At 41.1% G+C, this 20587-nt stretch overlaps 2 protein-coding genes across 5 annotated transcripts; one reads left to right on the top strand and one right to left on the bottom strand.

The window, feature by feature from the left end:
- The first annotated feature begins 4188 nt into the window (after positions 1 to 4188).
- Positions 4189 to 13087, top strand: LOC109633775 (cytokine-dependent hematopoietic cell linker). Of its 4 annotated transcripts, XM_069531050.1 has the most exons (18): positions 4312 to 4456; positions 5114 to 5198; positions 5981 to 6021; positions 7895 to 8045; positions 9259 to 9311; positions 9599 to 9653; positions 10088 to 10138; positions 10213 to 10247; positions 10332 to 10342; positions 10422 to 10499; positions 10791 to 10815; positions 11093 to 11111; positions 11186 to 11270; positions 11509 to 11525; positions 11602 to 11696; positions 11774 to 11848; positions 12548 to 12703; positions 12800 to 13087. In XM_069531050.1, exons 3-18 carry the CDS (start codon positions 6019 to 6021, stop codon positions 12950 to 12952), a joined length of 1062 nt encoding a protein of 353 aa, XP_069387151.1. In that variant the 5' UTR covers positions 4312 to 4456; positions 5114 to 5198; positions 5981 to 6018; the 3' UTR covers positions 12953 to 13087. The 4 variants fall into 4 exon arrangements, with proteins under 4 accessions (XP_069387149.1, XP_069387151.1, XP_069387150.1 ...); XM_069531049.1 differs by having other exon boundaries at positions 10213 to 10342; positions 10794 to 10815; XM_069531047.1 differs by having other exon boundaries at positions 10213 to 10342.
- Positions 13088 to 13232: 145 nt separating this feature from the next.
- On the bottom strand, positions 13233 to 18745 carry LOC109626798 (zinc finger protein 518B). Its single transcript, XM_020082964.2, has 2 exons — positions 18593 to 18745; positions 13233 to 18230 (listed from the first exon to the last, which is right to left on the bottom strand). The coding sequence occupies exon 2, from the start codon at positions 18099 to 18101 to the stop codon at positions 15603 to 15605; it is 2499 nt and encodes an 832-aa protein (XP_019938523.1). The 5' UTR covers positions 18102 to 18230; positions 18593 to 18745; the 3' UTR covers positions 13233 to 15602.
- Positions 18746 to 20587: the final 1842 nt, after the last annotated feature.

Below are 20587 nucleotides of genomic sequence, written 5' to 3'. Positions count from 1 at the left end.
TGAACCACATCTGCAGCCTGTGAGTGTTTTCTGGATTAACTCTGGGTGTTATATCGACAAGGCAGCCGACGCCTCCACATTAGCATTGCTCTCCTACATTGCTGGCTTGCATCGGCCTGAGTGAGATGATTATTTGAATGTGACTTCTGAGCAGGGTGAAGCGCAGCTCGAAGCCCGACAATCAGCAGGCTAGCACGAAGCTCATTAGCCCACAGCTCGTCTCACCCAGACACATCTTCCAGAGACTCCATGCCACAGTGGGGGAACGACTGATAAATATGGAATAATCAAGGAATAGTTCTGGCTGTGAGTTGACCTGAATACGGGGCTCCTTGGCGTTGCGGAGGCTCGGGCGACACACTGCTACCATTATAATGAATGTAGCTGTATGGAGATGACTAAAGTGTAAAATCACACTCATGCTCGGGTTCATACAAAGGCTTGTTTCAACTTCTGCATGCACGACTTGTCTATATTTGGTGCGGCATCATTTGCAAGACAAACATGAATTTACATTTTTACCATTTTTATTATTAGTAATAACAGTCATTGAGTGGGAGGTTGCAGCAGATCGCAGAGGACTGGTTCTCAAAATAACATCCTCCTCCCAACGCTCAGGGCTGAGCTCATTTCTATGCAGCTGCTACTAAAGAAGTCTGAGAAATCTGCTGAATGAGAAAAACAATGCCACTGACCCTTCAACAAGAAAGACCAGACGATGCAAAAAATATTCTAGACCCTTCAAAGTGTATTTATAATGATGTAGCATCAACTTTAGCTTCCTCGGCTAATAGAAGAAAAAATCTTTCATTCCACATCTCCTTGTCACAAACGGCATTTCAGGCTGATGGACCGCAGCTTTTCACAAAGTTCACAAAGCCATGACACGCTGCTGCAGTATCAGATCAGGTATCTTCCTCCGTGGGGATAATATTTCATGTACAGGACATTCGTTTTCTAGTCAACTTCAGCGGCGAGCCACCGCCGGTCTCTGTCCATCCATCATCTCCTGACCTTCAGCTCGGTGCCCTGACGGCTGCCTGGGGCACGGGCACAGTGACTAATGTCGTCCCGGCCGCCACCTCCCTGCACCAGAGGCCCCCGATATCCGTCCAGTATTATCCGAGCCTGGCGTCTACAGATTCCTATCACTGCTCCCAGCTTTAATTATTCACGCTGCTGAATCACACTCTCATCAGATAGATAGCGGACTGGCAAGACTACCTGCCCTCTCCCTCTCTCAGATCTTATCTGGCTCTCTGACTTTATCTCATCCTTCTCTTATAAGCTGTAGACGAGGCTGCAGCTGAGCATACGGTGAATAAGACCTACAGACTCCAACCAGGACAGTTTCACCTGAAAGTGAGGATAAAAACCTGAAATTTGTTAGGGCCATTTCCTATCTTTATCATGTTTCTGTGGCAAAACTGATGGTCTATATAACGGTATTAGAAAGGTTTTATGTACTTGAACTAAAGTGCTTGTCAGAGGAATTTCTCAAACTTTCGGACGCCTATATTAGGTATATATAAGAAAGCTCTCCACTTCACTTCAGGTGTCTCTATCCACCTCCATTCATGTGACGATTACTCAGCGCACACTTTATGTTATACCCATGTTATAATTATTATCAAGATTTAGGGCTGTATTTCCATCCTGTGATGTTACTTCAGTACCCTACTTGAAAAAATGAATTGAATGAATTGCCTGTAAATCACCAATAATTAAACAGTTTACAGTGTCGGACATTAACATGCTGATATTAAAGGTGCTATATATCTATATGTATATGTATGTAGATATATAACTTTCTGTGCAGGAGTGGGAATGGTGATGGTTGCTTATTCGAGTGCTTCTGCCATTTTTGTGTTTAAAAGTGAAGTTTATAATACGTCCTCTGACCGGTGCAGTATGTGGTTAAGGTTAAGTTTAAGGCTAATGGGGATTTGGTTTGTTTTAAACTACTTGGTTAGTTCTGGTCACATTCTTCAAGCAGATAAAGGCGCTGGATGAAAAAGACTTAATTGTTGTCTGAACAAACTTTTATGCCAATCCAGCAGTTTCAGCCGGAAACAAAACTGTGACATAAAAAATATAAAAAAAGTAATTTGTGAAAGTCAGGAAATGTATTCATAGGAAATTTGTGGCCAGATTTGCCTTAACTCTGTGGTGATTCTGTTAAAAGGCGGAGCAGCAGTTTTTCATAGGCTATTTGATGTGGTTTATGATTGCAATCACATGAAAACTACTTAGGAATCAAACACGACCTCAGCTCCAGTGAAACGCCCATGACTGCATGAAAAACTTGGATTATATCAACCCATAAACATCCTGGCATTTTTGTCACATATCCCCCATATCCATCCTCCATGTTCCTCACCCCGCAGGCTGCGGCTCTGGATCTTATTTCCTAGTGACAGGTCCAGGACAGAGAAGAGGGACGACGGCTGGTTTTTTGGCTGCTGGGAGGAGGGCACAGGATGAGCTGCCAGATTGACAGGCTGATGGGGCTGTCGCTGGGGGCCAAGGTGTAGAGAGACGTTCGGGGAGTTGGCGTTGGCGGCTCACAAGATAAGCATCAGTGAGAATATGAGAGGCTAGATGGAAATCTCTAACAGGAAGTCAGGCTATACCATTGCAGAAGAAACCACAGGAGAGAGGCTGACCTTGTTCGCCTGTGCTCAGCTGCATCTGGCCTCCAACCCACTGCAGACAGTAACACCACAGCGCTGCTCCATTCCTGTCACCAAACGTGTCGATCTGCAAGTCGTCCTAACCTTTACTATGATCATCGGTTTTGCAACGTAAATGCAAAATACCAAAGTTCCTCTTGACCTTTGTGAAATTTTGCCAGAAACATTTCATAATACTTTAATTCAAAGGAATAACCTGCAGTGTGTGGTGAGCAGTGCTTATTCCTTTGAGACCACAATCTTTGAAGGCTTGAGAGAGAAGCAGAATGTCCCCTTTATAATATCCTGCACTGGCTGCAAGGTTTACAATAAGAGTGAGTGATGCTCATCTCTGTATCTGTAACTGCTGTCGGTGTTCCTCCTGCACGGACCAATAAAACCAACTTCATGGCCGATGCTGAAAATATTCTCAACATGATTCAGCATATTTTCTGCCTCATTTCAGCTCTCATGTGTCGACTAATAGCTGGAGTTTAATGCCTCTGATTGTCACGGTTTTGCTTTATGTGAGCGTTTCCCAGCATAGGATACAACCATCATTCTGGTTAATACAGACAGGGGCAGATCCAGGGGTGGGGCCAGGGGGCACTGGCCCCACCCCTGGAAATCCACCTGGCCCTTGAAGTTCCCCTGTCATAAAAAGGAAAGTCACTTTTTAACAATACTAACATTAAATATGACCATTTGTTTTCTTTTTTGAAGAACACAATGTGCTTGAACAAGAAATAACGTTCATTATAAATTCAGTGATGTGTGGCTTTGAATCAAAGCTATAGAGCGAACAGTAAACAAGAACATAAGCACCTGACTGCATCAGTAATGCATGGATGTTGGACAGATAATTGGCCCCTCTGTGTAAATTGGGGTTCCTGTATGACCCCTGATTTAAAAAAAATCCTGGATCCGCCCCCGATACAAACCATGTTAGGCATCTAACATTTGTTTGTGGTATAAGATGAAAATATTAAGCAGAAGGAAATATCAGTTTCAAAGGTTAAGCTTGAGTAAAATATTGGCACAAATTAGAATTGGGTTCGTCTTCTTGTTTGATATATAAATGAAGCCAGGAGATTGATCTAATTAAAGGAGAAAATGTCACCGTGCTTCTTTTTGCACTTGACAGAGCTGAAGTTGAAATGTCACCATGTCCCTTTCTCAAATTTAGAGAAACACCTGCAGCACCGGTAAATTCATTTTTTTGCCAAGTTTTACTGAACAATCGCTCAGGGCCTGAGAATAATATTTTGGATTTTTAAATTTTTGCATAGTTGTTGCATGAATAAATAGACACACAGAAACACACACACACACACACACACACACACACACACACACACTGTGTATGACAAAAGGTAACAGGAAACAAGCTCTTGATCACAACCTTTTCAAATGTCAAGAGGTTGATGCAGAAATGAGCTCCACAGGCATTTTAAACAACAATGTATAACACCCGGTGCCTCAAAGTATTTTATTCACATTCTGCACTGACAAATGTAGAAAAACCTGTGAAATCGGAGGCTGGGTGCAGAGGGAGAAACAAACCTCTTGCTGTTTAAAAGAAGAGTGAAGACCTCACACAGCTGTTGGGCCAGTTATTCGCCACACAGGAAGTCACTCCGGGTGACTGCAGTGGGTTGCAAACCTTTGTCTCAGAGACTTGAAGCAGACCAGGAGTTCACGTGCAACCTTTATTCTCCTTGTTCCTGTAACACATTGATGTTACTCACTCACTGATGTGCTTGTTGTGCCAGTCCTCTGAAAAGGTAGGTCACTTTTAATGGATGTGTTTGTGTCGGTGTGAGCGGGAGGATGGAGCAGAGGCGTAAAGAAGCCGCCCGGGTGTGTCAAATAGATAATAAAAGATTGTCTGTCTGTCACAGAGGGGAATCACAAAGAACGAGAATTCAGTTGCTTTTCGATTGTTAGATTTAATTCAGTGTATATATTTTAATTTAAAAACATGTGGAATTTGCAGATGTGAACTGGGTGTTTACAAAATGACAAAAGTCAAAGACAAGCACTTATCGTTCAACAGCTTCACATAATTTGCAGCTTAAATTAGCATTTTTTTTAAAAGAGAGAAAATGTAATGAAACCTGGTTCTTGATTTAAAAATCAGTGTATAAATACACTAAGACAAACTTTTATCCACATCAACTAGACAATTATCAACAACATCAAAGGATATTTCCTAGTTTGAACCCAGTTGGTGTCACATCTGTCCGCAGCCTGAGCTCACTCTCAACCACAAACCCTTCAGCAGTTCGTTGGTTTGAGTTGCCACAAATCCTCTGCACCTAATTTCCATGGGGCAGAAGTTTGTTTTCCAGACTAACTGCTCAACCTCAGACGCTCCCATGTTTCTATCTCTGTCTTTTTTTACACGTTTCATCCAACACCACTTCCCGTGGCCAACTAAGCTCAGCAAAGAAGACAGGCAGCCCTGCTGAGTGTGGGACCACGGTGCCAAATCCAATATTGAGTCTGACTCTGCCTGTTGGGACTGTGAGTCGGTAGCTTGTAATGTCTTCTGGCATTTTCACTTACCCTGGGCCTTTCTGAACTTCTATTTTGGGCCGGTTTCCTTCCTGCTTCCTGTTTTGCTTTCCTTCACATCCATAGAGATTCAAAGAAAAAGAAAAGCTGTCAATCAAAACGTGATTGATCAGCTCTGACCCTGAGCTTCTAACCCCTTTTCTTGCCTCTTACTGATTGGTAAACTGGCAAACAAACGATTCGGCAAACCAAAATGTACATCATGTTCCCCCAAACCTATATAGATACACATTTTGTGTATTGTTGTTGTTGCTTTGTTATTGAATAGTGTTGAGCCAAATGATGAGGAAATCAAAATTAGTGTTATAAAGTCAAATAGTTAAAGTCTGATATGAATATTTGCAGCAGTAGTGTAAAACTAACACGCACCAGATTTTACTGAGAAATAAAAGATCATTTCCAGAAAATCATTAAGTGACTGAGGCTCAGAGGGATGTTGTTCATTGATGAAAGATGAACCAAATCAATCTGATCATTTATTTAAGCTGTTCAAACAGCATCTGTTGCTCTGTCTGTCGCAGAAGGATCATTTCACAGTCCAGGTGATTCTGTCACAAATAAATAAATATATTTCAAATATTCGTTTCTCAGTGGATTTCCACCGGATGTTAAACCTGTGAAAACAAACAGCTCTGTGTAGTTTCATATAAAACCTGTGTTTAGAGGCTGCAGTCTTCAGCGTATCACCAAAACTAACGATGGTTTTTGTTTTTGTCTCACCCCCTCTGTAGCTGCCGAGAGAGGGACCGGCCATGAGTCAGCTGTGATAATGGTGAGTTATGACGGCCGTGTCCACAGCGTTTCCCTGCTGGTTCCACATGAACGTTCCCGGGGGGGGGGGACTTGTGGAGTTTGGAGCCACGTGATAATTACCTTTCAGCACAGAAATGAGTAAAGAGCCAGTTTGGGATCTGTCATTGTTAGTGCACAGCAAGAACAACACAGTGCAGACGCTGATTCTCCTCAGCGTTGCATTAATATCCCTTTTATTCATATTTCTATATCATTTATTCTCTCTGTTTTGTTTTGGTGAATTTATGCAATAATCATCTTTCAAATTCACACTGAATAACACTGATGCATCATCTTTTTTGAGGGAGAGTTATAGTCTCATTTTATTTGTATGAGCTTTTTCTGTTCGGGATGAAATGCGCACATAAACATCTTTTTGTGTTTATGAATATAATGAATATTTGAGAGTGATGAATCATTGTTCATCTGCACAAAAGCTGTCTTTTTACATTCAGGGGGTTTTAACATGTCCTTTTGAATTCTTTGAAAAGCTCCCAGTCAGTTTTCAGAAACACAGCACAGAGCAATTAAAGGTGATGTTAAATGTTAAGGTGAACCTTACGTTGACTCTTCAGAACCACAGAAAAGATCTTTCGTGCCATGTCCTTGTGATTTTCTAATTCTTTAACAAAGACAAAAGCCACGCACACACTGGAAATACACAGTTTTAGTGTTAACTAAGGTTCCGTGACTGTTGTTAAATATATGTGCTATGTCCTCTCAGATTTGATTGATATACTTAAACAAACACAATTGGTTGTGGGACTTGTCATGTTGTCCAATCTATGATGTTGATGCACTGACATTATGGCACTTTTTTTAATAACTCAAATATAAATCAGTTAAAGCTTAAAGTTAAATATTCTGAGAAACAACTGATATTCAGTTTAATGTCGTAAAAAGGATCTATCTATAAAATGTAATATTTTAATAATTTTAAATCAAATGTTAAACATTTGTCTCAATCATCACATGGTGTTTATTTCTTTAGTCAGTTACAGATGATATCATATAAATCAAAAGTATATTTTATAACCTATATTTCTCTCTTAATAATTAAACAACACTTACTTTATATAAACTGGATATATTTGGAAAATCATTTACACCTACTGTGGTTATTATATAAATTATTGCCTTTTTAAAAACTGTGCATCGTCACGACACAAAAAAACGGACGAACAAAAGCGAACATTTCCTTCCTGTGGTGAGATGCTCTGCCTCGGGTTACACTAATGCTTCATGGTCGTTGTGCACCAGCAGGACCAACACATTCATTTCCATGTAGCTTCAAATTAAAAACCAGAGCAGCTGGTTTGATTGGCCGTGACTGATGAACCCAGCGATAACGTATTAATGCTAATCCCATCTATTTGTGCAGCTTCGCCACATGTGCAGAACTGTAGCAAACGCTGGTAAATTCATAGAGACATTCAGGGTTTTTTTTGTGTAACACTTCAACACTGTGTGTGTCTTTGTGTCGGTGTAACTTGGAAGATAAAGACTTACCAGAGATGAGCAGAGGGTGATGTTTCAACACCTCATTATCGCTTCCTGTGCTTATCGGTGTAGTGTCGAGGACATGAGACGTCCTCTCAGAATATATCACTGTATATTCGGTCATTACAGACCTTGTTGAATTCCTATTGTAAAGTGAATCCTGAAAGTGAGTGAATAGAATAAATGATAATTATCAAAAGCAGTCGTTTATTGATGAGTTCAGTGTTGAGAATCTGACAAGGGGAGTCTCATAACTCCAGACGCAAGTTTTCATTAAGTCCCAGGTTAGTGAATGTTGTCTGTTGCGTACTTTGTGTTTCCAGTATGAGGCAGCTGCACTTTAATCTCCACAGGATCGCAGCAGAAACAGAAATCAGAGATGTGGTTACCACAGGGACACCCTGGAGCCGGAGCCCGAGTACGCTGTGGTGGATGACCAAGAGGAAGTGCTGAACGTGTGCATACTTCCTGCCAGGCAAATTGTTGAAGAACTCGAGTACGCAGGTAGAGAAGAAAAAGCTGACACACGTTTTTTTACACGTGCTCATTTAGTCTTTTATTCTTATATATTATTTTGTTGGATTTAAGTTCTATTTAAATTCAATTCAATTTAGAATTTCTGGTACTTCAACATAAAATGTGGTGACATTTAATAAAACAAAAGCCTAATTAAATCTATTACTTTGTCTTCACTCAAACACTAAAAATGATTATTGCATAAACCAACCATACATTTATTCGGTATCATTTTAGAATGAGCAGCTTTTTATCAGTGTGCAATGTTTTTCTATTTTAGTACAGGCAACAACAATAAATCACAAAAACAAGTCATTCGGACAATTTTTAGAAGTAAATCCGACCTTTGACCTTTGTTGGATGTCACTCCTCCTGTTTAACCCTCAATATTTATTTTAATCTAATACTTTCGTTTAAATTGTAAAACGATCTTAAAAGACTTACAAGACTCTTAAAGCTTCTGAAACACTCAGTTGTAGCAACAACAACAAAATAGTCATATCGAATTAAAACAAAATGTGCAGCACACATAAGGGCCAGTGAAATAATATTATTTTCATCTGCCTTCAAACAAAACACACATCATTTAAAAATAGTTCTGAATTAGACTAAAATAACTTGAGCCTAAGAATAAACTGGGAGTCACAAACTTGTTTAAACTTGCTGAGTTTGCTGGTTGAAACAATGATGTTGACTATGTTCACTTTTTCCTTACTATGTTCTGGAGAATATGCACACACACACACACACACACACACACACACACACACACACACACACACACACACACACACACACACACAGACTGTGATGAGAATGAAAGCAGTGTGGATCTGAGAGACGGAGCTCCTGCTGAGTGAGCCTGATCAGCTAGTGGGTCTCCAGAGCCATCTGTTGGCTGAGTCAGACTGCGGGAGATCACAATTATCCAGGAGCTGACGGAGGGAAGCGTGTAGCATGAACGGTCTCCATTTACTTGGCTGGGTGGACGTGGCCCCCGGCCAGGGGCCTCACAGCTGCACGTCTGTAACTTTACATGTACTGAATGTGGCCTTTAAATGTGTTCACACTTGTGGTTGTTCTCTTCCTCTGTAATCAATTCAATGTGCTGCTGAGTTACGAGAGCGATGCAAACTCCAAACTGTTAACTGGCACCGATTCTAACATCATCACTGATGAATGAGTTTCTTTTGGTTTCCAGACAGAGATTTTCCAAGGTCATCATCAGCTCAGAGCCTCTCCTCCCTCTCCACTGTAAGACTTCTGTTTGATTTTCACAAGTGAATATAAATATATAAATATCTGCTGAGACTTAATGTGCTTCACTCCTGTACCTTCAACAAAATCAGCAACTTAAAAAAAAGTAAATATTATTTTACTGTATATATATATATATATATATATATATAACATTTATCGAGCATGTACAATGTACTGTGTGTGCATCCAAGTGTGAAATTTACATGTAGCATATGGTATACTTTTTGTTTTTCCCTTTTATATCATTATTGTTAATATAATTATATCATTGTTATCATCAGGGTAACTCCATCTTCCTCCCCAGACGTCTGCCCAGAGAAATCCCACAAACGACAGGTAAAATGAAACTGAGATGCAGACGCAGGGTAGAGCGGCTGTTCAGAGAGATATTTCAGTTTCTCCTTTTCAATTAGTATTTTTTAAATATTCTATTCCTATATCATTTATCACTTTAAGTATTCACTGTCAATTATTCTTTTTACAACTGCAGCTCTGATTAATTCTCTTCTCAATATTTGTCAGGTGAACAGAGACATTCTTTATTATACTTTATAAGAACTTTATATTCACTTTATAATACTGAATAAAAACGAGTGTCTATACCACAAAGAAATACATTTTGTCACCTGACCCCGGTAGATTTTGAAGCATTTAATTCTTTAAGTCCGTTTTTTAACAAACTCTACCCTGAACACTTCTAATGTCGATGATGCGTCTGTGAATCCAAAATATAAATATTACGTGTTCTGCATTGTGTTTTTGCATCACAGGACCTGCTGTTAATAGAGATCTGAAGCCTGGCAGAAGACAAACCATATTAGGTAACAGCAACAAATAGGAAAAACCCATATCACAGTCACATCCCAGATATTAATTTAACATGTTGTTTCTACAGATAAGAGATTCACACCTGTGCCTCCAGTACACCAGGTAAACACACGTGCTCCGTACAACAGGGTCATATTGACTGTTTGTTTTCTGCATTCATGGTTTTCTCTCTTTTTCCTTCCTCAGCACTCACAGAGGTAATTTACTGTTCAATACTATCAAGATATTCAGAGGTGGATTATAAACAGACTTACAGTTAAAGTCTGGCTTTTCCAGGAGTTCTCCATCACTTCCACCTTCCTCCCTGCAGTTAGAAAACCACCGTCCTGGATGGACTCAACCCTGCAGGAGAGGGTGAGTCCTGTTTCATGATCCCACTGAGACTAATGTGAGGTAGAACTCGCAGAGAGACTTTAGTTTTACTGGTGAACGTCTCCACTGTGGTTGTTTTATTCCCCTGACGCTCACCACAGCCCTAGGGGCCCTGTCCCACATGTGGATGGTAGAGAGGTGAGAGGAGGCCGGCTCAGTTCACACTGTGCAGCTGTCGCACCATCTGCTGGTCAGAGACGTAATCACAGAAAAGCACAGAGGTTTTCTGGATTAAAGCACATTGTGATTTTATTTTTACTTGTTTCATTTCAGCAGGCAACAGAAGACGACTAAAAAAGTAAGTAGTCATAAATGCAGCTTTAATTTCAAACACAATTTTAGTGAAATGTTTTTTTTGTCCTTTTGCTGTCAATTCTGTTTCTCACTTTTGTTTCTGCGACCTTTTTAAATCATTCTGTTTATTCCATTTATATTTCAAGTCCTTGTGAAATAATGTAGTTGATCAACACTAACTTTTTATTCTTCATTATAAAACCTGTAATCTGGCTATACAACATCACTTAACCATCTTGTCATATTATTTGAAACGATCTGTCTTTTCATTACTTTAACAGGCAATGTTGAGTTCAGGAGGTAAGAGGTAATGTAATAGAGGATATCATTTTGGTGAAAAACATATTGGCAGTTGTGTAATTATGGGATTTTAGGTCTACAGAGTCCAGCAACTGTTTCAGGCCCCCCCAACAACCACAGTTATTCTTTGGATCTGGAAAGTCATGAAATAGAAATAAGGTAAGATTTTAATTAACTTTTTAGTGTGAAGAACATAAAACTTACATATTAAGTATAAATAAGTAAATAAATATGTGTAGACTAAAAATACAGAAATAGTCATTTCTGTTGCAAACTGTATTTTTAAATTTATTTATTTATTTATTCATGTTATTACTTTTCATTTTTTGTCCTTGATGTTTCAGAACTGTTTTTATTTTCTTTGTTTTTTTTCACTTTGCTTTTCTCCTTTCTTTAGGTCACATCAGAATCTGGGTGAGTAATGTTACAGCTCACCAGTGTCATCACGCACAGATTGATTAAATAAGTCCTCATTAACATCTGCTTAAAGAAAGGGGGCCGTCGGGACGTTATCACCATGAGTGGCCTCAAACTAAAGAAGACTTTGACCAACACGACTTTGTTGCAAAGGAAAAACCTCAACAGGTAAAAGTGCGAGTTTGATTTTAAAAACAATGAAATAATGGAGAAAGTAATTTTGATGAACTCTATTCTGCTGGCAGGCATGTTGTGAGGACTGGTACGTCGGGGCCTGTAATCGAGCAGACGCGGAGCATGCTTTACATCTGGTGAACAAGGTACGGGATTCACTAAACATTATTGGAATGTCTTCAAACAGTTTGACATTTTGGTAAATACACATATTGTCTTTCTTGGTGAGAGTTGGATAAGGAGACGCTGGGAGTAGAAATGCTCAGGGAGCTGCAGCAACCTCTACTCTACTACTAACCTTTACTATTTGTATAATCAAAATGAATAGAATAAAATGTTAATTCATTTCAGGGTATTTTCTGTGCAGCCTCTCTGACTCAGAAGTTTAGAACACGATGTCGATAACGATAGAACTGAAAGGATCACAAATCTGAATAGTTGGTTAAAGTGGATTTGATGCCTCAAAATCGAACATCAGATTTGTTTAACTACCCGAAGTTCTGTTGTTGTGTAAAGAACGATTCTATTGGCAATCCAAATCCATGCAAAGATTATGCATCTTATATTAGAGTGTAATATCAGCTTCCTCTCAGCGTCCCTGAGATCATTATCACTTTTAAATCTGTTTCTGCCAACCACAGTCTGCAAAGCTTAATAATTAACAAGTCATAGCTTGTTTGATTAACCCTTAGAAAAGGTTCAGATGGAAGGTCATGGTTTCATAGGTTTTTGTGTGAGAAACAAATCAGGAACACAGACTAACTTTCAGGAATCAGCTGCTGTGTAGAAACCAAAATGTCAGACATAACACAAAGCTTTCTTCTTGTTGTAACTCCGGACTTCAGGACGGTGCATTTCTGGTACGAGACTGTTCCATCAACCTCGACAGCGAACCTTTGGTGTTGTCTGTGTATCATGAGAAGAAGGTTTACAATGTAAAGATTCGGTTCATTGAGAGCACCAGCAAGTTCGTTCTGGGAACGGGACAACGATTAAATGATGTGAGTGGGAAAAAAAACCTCGTGAGGCAGATTCAACAAGCACTAATCTCACACACTGTATATGTGCTGGAGCTGACATCTTTGTTTGGTCCTCAGATGTTCGACTCTGTGGCAGACATCATCAAGTTTCACACCATCTTCCCAATAGTACTCATTAGTGGCAGAAACACACCAGGAAGTAAATACCCAGAGAACTGCGTGCTGACGTATTCGGTGACGAGGAGGGACATCGACCAGCTCCTACAGTAATACGTCATCATGGCAGAGATGATGTGCTGAATCTCATCCAGTCACATATACACTGTAGTTTATTATGAGCCGGTTAGGACAGTGTATTCAAATTTCTCAAGTATATGTTAAGGTCAATAAATGAATGTAATGAGATCAGGGGTGTCCTGTGTTTTTATTATTTGGCTCAATCGTGTGGAGGAGCTGTTGGTCAAACTAGTGGGTCTGAGCTTCTCTTGATGCATTAAGAACCTGTTTGAAAACAATGACACGTTTCATCATGATCACAAACACCTTAAAGTTTAAATCATATTTACTTAGTTTTAATAGAAAAAGGAGAAGTTACACAATTGTTTTTTTTTATATATAAAAACACGAGAACACACTGATGATAAACACAGTGAATGTAGTAAAACCAAAAACTGCTTGAACTGGAACATGAGGAAATGTCCACAAAAATGAGGACAAAAAAAAAAGAAAGAAAGACGGACCTTTAAAATCATTATATATAATAACAGAGACTGAGGCAGCTTCACATGCTGACATGTGAGAAATATAAAGCACAGCATCACTGCCGTTGCAACAGAAGCAGTGGAACGTTAGCTGTTCCCTACTGAGCAATTAACATGTCATCACGTTTTATATTCATAGGTATATACACAATAAAATCTGTGGGCGACCAAAACCAATAGATTCAATCGAAGGTCTAGCACCTCATAGATCATGACTACAGTATGAACAGGAACACACAGGTGTAGTGATGCTGCCGTGAAGAAGAGAAGCAGATCTGCAGAGCATCAGGACAGAACATCCCAACAGCCTTCTTGATGTTTTTGGACAACAGATTCTAAAAAGGTTCTGAGCGCCCCAAGAATCACCACAGTCACTGAGCATCTACGCGGCACTAGAATTAAATATACCTTTAGTCATAAGGAAGTTTAGTGTCCTCCACTTGTAATCATTGTTTCTCCTCCTCAGTTTTTTTCTGACTGACGTCTACAAGCAAATTGTACTGCAGAGTGAGAAACGATGAACCAAGCGGGTTTCATGGAATTAACACTTATTTCTTGGGCAGTAGCTCAAATAATCAAAACTATGATATAATTACACATTCTGATTCATTAAAACACACACAGCAAATGTTAAAAAAAGTATATAAGTATCAGTAAGTGCAGGTTAACATGAGACTGAACATTAAAATAAACATTTACATTGATTCTTTAGGACTTTTACTTTTTCCCTTAAAAAGGCGGGGTTGTTTCTGAAACACTCTTTATCGTATTTGTTGAAATCCTCTTCATGTCCTGATGGCCAGTTTTTTTTTTTTTTTTAAAGCCAGTGTCTGCTGCCTTCGCAAAACTCTTACAAACACGACCTGTGCTCTCACTGCACATGGGTGAAGTCTTCAGCCGGGGAAACACACACAGCTGAGGCAGACTATGACCAGAAGTTAGCGAGTGGGTCACAGAAAAGTCGGCTTCTATCAGATGTCACACAATTTGCGTTCATACATTCTGGGGCTGTAGCTTTGAGGTGAGGGCTGATGGGACGTGTATTAGTGACTTTTAGGCTACGGCCTCACAGAAACGGTGCATTCAAGGACTCTGGCTCTGAGAAAGTCAAAAACATTCAGTTTTGTCATCAAGAATGATCAGCAAAGTACTGGAAAACAGGGCACTTTGCATGAAATGGACTTGATGGCTGTTTGAAAAATATGACATGCTCATGTTGCACTTGCCAAATACAAGTTTGCAAAGAGTGCCTGAACCCACCACCAAACAAGAAACCAGCCCGGCATGTATACAAATATGCAGAGAGCTGCACATTAAAAAACACTGACCGCCATTTCAAGGACAACCACATTTTTTAGGCAACTTTGAATGAAATGTAGTGACCCAGTTGCTGACCAGTTACAAAATTATTAGTACAGAAATGTGGAATATTTGAATGCTATTGACGCAATTGCAGAAATGGGGCCATTTTACAGGCCTGTGAAGTGCTCTGTTTGTATATGTAGTGTTGATTCACGACGACAGTAAAGGGATTCTGTTTTCCTTTTGTACTGCTCGGTTAATGTGAAAACTAAAAACAGAAAAAGAGGAATTAATACTTGAATAAAACCTTAATCGATGTATAATTTTGTGAGCTGCGTATTACTTTGCCCCACATGATTTCACAAAGACTTGATAATCCCTTTTGTCACCCACTGATTTTTTTTTCATCATTAAAAATGTCAAAACTCATGGCTTTGATTATACTGTATATGGCACTATTTTCTGAAAGACTCGTCTAAGGTGTGCTGCACGTACCACTACTTCAAGTCGCATCTTAAAGGGGCCGCAAGAACCACGAGACATTACCTACCCAACTAAAAAAATAAATTAAGATATTTTAAATAAACAGCATGCGCTTATGCCTCGACTCTGGCAGATCTACTGTTTTCTCAACCGTCTTAGACAGTTCTTAACATCTGTGTATTACTGACTGAATCTACTACAGCAGATGGTCCCAACACCCCAAAGCTGTCACAGCTGCATTGCACTTCAACAATCCATATCCCATGCCTATACAGACAAACATATAACATCATGAATTTAAATCAGTGTTTTCCCATCGTAATACTAGTCTTTTCTTTATAAATGTACACTTCTTGAAACTTTGTCAGCTAAACTCATGGAAAGACTCGGACAGTGCACCCCATCACCTCGTATTTCTGCCCCACCACTTTGCTCAGCCTCATTTTTAAGATTTGGCATTTCGGAACCACCTCAGAAGCTCCTGTGTTGGCGATAGTGTCCGCCCTCAGTCCCTGAACGGGGGCCCGGGGCTTCGGGTGGTTGAGCACCACCACGGGCTGGTTGGGGCCCGGTCTCTTCACCAGTTGGTCCTCCTTCAGCGGCATCGGGTAAATAACTGCACAGTCAGCAACACTGCTTACAGGTAGATGAGTCTTATATTTGGATATTCTTAGTTTCAGTCCTTTCCTGTTTTTCTTCCACACTCCTACTTGTACCCTCCTCAGAGAGACAGTGAGGAACTTCGAGATGTCATGCTCGGTCTTGTCCACCTGCTGCAGAGTTTTTGTACCCACGGATGCGTCTACATATGTTGGAATTTCAGAAACAGATCCCTGATCCGTCACGGATTTTGAAGTAAGCGTGTCTGTAGGAGTAGGAATATTCTTTTCCTCCTTGACTTCAATGTGGAGGTTGGTCAGTGCCGGGGGATGCTGAACGCCTTTATGCCCCTCTACTTTCACAGAGTCAATACACCGCTCCGTAGGTAAAGGGTCAAGGATGACAGGTCCATCCTTTACATCCACCTGAGCACGGAACCCCAACGTCGGCGCTTCCCTCACCTGCTCTGATCCGTTTATTATCTTGATGCGACCTTGAGGATGTGAACTGCCAGAACTGTTGCTTTTATCCATCACAATGCCACGCAGAGCCATCACCAGCGGCTGAATGGAGCCCTGTACCTCCCCTGGTTGTTGACTTAACGAAAACACAGAGGAAATTATTGGAAAGCTCTCAGGTTCTGGCACTTCTCCTTCTCCTGCTCTCTCACGGGATCTCACTTCCTGGGTCCAAGCTGAGATCTTAGACTTTGTATGATTAGAAAGCACAGAGGTTTTGACCTGTGAGCGCTCAGTTAGAGTCCTGTGTGCTGGAAAAGACTGATTTGGGACAACATTATCCTTACATGATAAAATTGCTGGAGGTTTCACTTTGGACGCTGCGGGCAAAGGAACGCTCCCCGATGTCACATGTTGCTGGTTCAAGCCCACCCCCTCTTTCTTTATCTTCGTGGCAGTGTTGTTCCTGAGGTGGATCTCTCCTGGTTCCAGCTTCACAGCCACCGACCCATTTCGAGGGAGGCTTTTAGTGTCACTTGCTCTCTGGGCTGGGATGCTCTTAGAAGGCTCTGGAATTAAATTCATCCTCTCCTCCGCTGCTCTCTGGGAAACACTTGTCGCCTTGCTGTCTGGATGCAGGGTGCTAGTCAACCTGTTGGTAAGCCGTGGCAAGATAACCGTGGGAGAAGCTGCATTTAGAGGTTCTCTTTGTGCAACTCTCATCCCACTATTCCCTTCTCTAACAGGACTGAGGATAGTTTTGGGAATCTTATTTGGAATGACTGTGTTACACTCCAGGTTGATTATTTCTTGTGACTTTCTTTTGAATCCACTCTTTTCTTTGCTCGATTGATTCAGGAGGTTTTTGGAAATACTGACAGGGACAACAGCAGGACGCTCCACATTCACCGTCTTTGTTTCACACTGCTTCCTGTTTACTGTGCACATCCCCATGCTTGCCGTCTTCATTGTGGGAGACTGATGATTCAATGTGGATGTTAAAGGCTTTCCCAGTGTGGTGCTCTGACAAACTGTGGTTCTTGTATCTTTGATCACAGACTCGTTTTCTTGTTGAGAGACGAGCCTCAGTTTTAGCTCTTTTGTCCCATTAACAGTTTTTACCTCAACAAGTTCGACCAAGCAGCCTGCAGGGATTGTTACCTCCTCCGGAAGAGAAACAGTTAGAGCCCTGTTGTGCTGTATGAGTCCATTCAAAGGAGACAAAAGTTCTGTATTTCCATTAGCGGCATTCGATATAATAGTGTCCAGTGTTTTCCCTCTCTGTTCATCTCTATCCAGTCTGATAACAGGTGCACTCAGGGCAGGTACTGTCACCTTAACAGTTGGCCTAGGTGGTGATGGATCAGCAGAGGACACGCTTGATAAGGCACTGGAGACAGGCACGGGAGAAATTAAAGTCATGCCGGGCTTTGCTGGTCCTTGACTGATGCTTTTACTGTGAAGACGCTCAATGTGCTTCACAAGACACAGCCTCCGCATGTAGCCCTGTCCGCAGTGAGGACACGTGAACGGATACTTTGACGTGTGCTGCTTCAGGTGCACTTTTAACTCTGCCTCGCTGAAGGAGACGTCGTTGCAGTAGAAGCAGTAAAACCTTGTTGTCATGTGCTCGACCATGTGCTTCTTGAACACGGCGACGTCCATGGAGGCGAACCCGCACTTCTCGCAATACATCACCTTGGGGGCGCTCAACACGCGATCCAGGGCCAGATCCTGGTGTCCCCCGCTCACTGATGACGGCAAGCTCTGATAGCTGACGGGCTTCATGTCGAGCACCGGGTATGAGCTGGTCATGTGGCAGCGACGGATCCTACCCCTGATTCACAGGATGAAGCTACACAGTGGAAGACACGTCCATCTTCCACCTGACGTCCGGGGGGTTCGTTCATCAGAGGGAAGAGTGACGAACCAGACGGCTGTGCCCTGAAGGAAGCAAACGAGAGAGAAACAAAACACTTGATTGAGGATCAGAGAGGAGAGCACCGTGCTGACATAACAGAGGAGGCCCATCAACCCCTCCCCCTCACTTACTCACACACACACACAGCTCCTGCAGCAGCTTTCTCTGGACCTCAGTGTGTTTAACATACCAACACAAAGCAGCTAACTAACACCTCCGTGTTAACGTCTGTCTTCACAACCCCCCCTGTTGTTTTCATGGGGAAGGCCGTACCTGACCACATCTACTGGGGGTGGGAGGAGGAGGGAAGGGGGGGTCGCAGAGACGACGGCCTGGCTTCTCTGCTGTTTATGTTTATAACTGAGTCAAAAAAACACGCACGTACCGGGCGAGGGGCTCGTGTGAGGCCGCTGTGCTTCTCCGGGAAATGATTTAAAGTCAGCAGCTGGTTTTAAATCTCTTCTTCGGACGCGATGCTGCCGCTTGTCAACACCGCTAACAGAGCCGCTCTGATGTCAGCTAGGCGTTAGCGATTTGTGCTAGCTAGCGACAGCTATTCCGGAAACCAGCCGCTCCTGCCTTCAAAGTAAGAGCGAGCGATTAAATATAAAAAGCCTACAATTCGCTTTATTCGCTCAATATAGCAGCAACGTGGGGTTTCTTTACATCATTGTGGTGTTTTGTGCTTGGAAACAATGTTTGGGTGTATTTTATTATGAGAGCGGGTTGTTTTGAGAAAAGAAAGTGACCGGAAGTTGTTGTTTTTTGTTTTATTTTTCTGGACAGCTGTGGAAGTGCCCGAAGGTTTTCCGGAAGACGAGAGAGATTTTTTTTTTTTTTTCGATTTGTAATGTCTGATGTGATGGTTCTGACTCTGAGGCAAAACAAACAGACGCAACAGGAAGCATCTGTGAGGTCAAAGGTCAGAAAAAAGAGAACTATGGGGGGGGGCAGTCAGTCACAGCAACAGTGAATGGAGCAGAGAGGAACCATGAACGTCTGTCTCCTACAATAGAACCAATAATACTCATAACTACACAGTTCAACACGACAAGACTCATGTGTTTTATTCTATTGAGTTTAAAAATAAAGCAAAGTGTCTGACACTAACTGTTGCAGGGCTGAGATTTACAGGAAGTCAGTAAGTCAAGATAAGATACGATTAGGGAAGAAATTAATTTTAAAATCTGACACAATATTTACCCATGTATGACAGTAGTTGCTGTTAGAGAATTTACAACCATCAGGTCACGCCTGGTTCCACAGACTGAGGACATTCATTTACGTGTGCGTGTCTAGATTAGGAAAACATTTGTTAAACTTATTAAACGTCAAAGAGAGTCTAACAAAATTCCTGGATCCACACTTCTGATCCATATCTGCACCATAATTTAATGGATTCTTCCCTGACCCATTATAAACCTTTCCACCAAGTTCCGTGGTAATCTGTCTTGTACTTTTTGTGTGATCCTTATAACAGACAGACAAACACATTGTGTGGGTAAGAAGAGACTAGGACATAACAGACCTAAATAAACACTGCACTGAATAAAAAACATCCCTCGCGATACATTTCATTACTGGGCTGTAGTAGACATTCCTGAACTGACCTCAGTCATCACTGAACCAGGATCAAGGCTTATCACCTACAGGTTGACCTCCAGCCAGTCTTCAAACCATAAAACCCTCGTTTTGTATACGGAAAACTAAAACAAAGGGAGGTGTTCTCCCAAGCAAGTTGCTTTCAAACTGACAAAGTAGGTAAATGACTGACATGTAAATAAGGTTAGGAACGAGTCCACGGGGGTCAGCATGCAATGATGCCTCAAAAACCCAAATGGAGATATCACAGGGATGCCCTAAAAACACATTCCATTCTGTGCTGAAAACTAGTCTGAGGCAGAGTGAGAACAAATGTAAAAGTTTCTAATTACTTTCAGGTAATTTGATAGAATTCCAACAAAGTTCAAAGATTTATTGAAAGGTAAGTTTAGACCTCAGAGCTCTGAGTTATTCATCTAACATGCAACTATAAATGTACCATAAAACTGTAACTAGTAATGTTAGAGGACAATAACTCCTCAGTTCATTAGTCATTGCTGCTCCCTTCATCTCTATCAGACATTTTCTTATGTACAAATACTTTAAACAGGGATCCTCTGTGTCTGAGATTTCTACCTTTTTTCCCCTGTTAAAAGTTGTTTTTGTTTTTCCTGACTCTTGTTGAGTGCTAAGAAGTATTTCACACCTTGTTGAGATCCATGAGACAAATGTGATTTGTGAATATGGCCTATACAAATAGAATTTAATTGATTGATTGAGAAAAAAAACGAGTTCTGATCACACCTCTATCCAAAGGGTGGCGGTAATGCGTCCAAAA

Source organism: Paralichthys olivaceus, chromosome 9 (assembly GCF_024713975.1).
Source record: "Paralichthys olivaceus isolate ysfri-2021 chromosome 9, ASM2471397v2, whole genome shotgun sequence".
Lineage (NCBI taxonomy): Eukaryota > Metazoa > Chordata > Actinopteri > Pleuronectiformes > Paralichthyidae > Paralichthys > Paralichthys olivaceus.
Note: the sequence above shows the minus strand (reverse complement) of the source record. Positions and strands in the feature narration are given on the sequence as shown.

Excerpts from the sequence above, each read along its gene's own strand:
- LOC109633775 (XM_069531048.1), top strand. Across the intron at positions 10,343-10,421 it reads CTTCCTCAGCACTCACAGAG|GAGTTCTCCATCACTTCCAC; the intron begins GTAATTTACTGT and ends TGGCTTTTCCAG. Across the intron at positions 11,849-12,547 it reads CTTTACATCTGGTGAACAAG|GACGGTGCATTTCTGGTACG; the intron begins GTACGGGATTCA and ends TCCGGACTTCAG.
- LOC109626798 (XM_020082964.2), bottom strand. The coding sequence starts at position 18,101 with ATGACCAGCTCATACCCGGTGCTCGACATGAAGCCCGTCAGCTATCAG.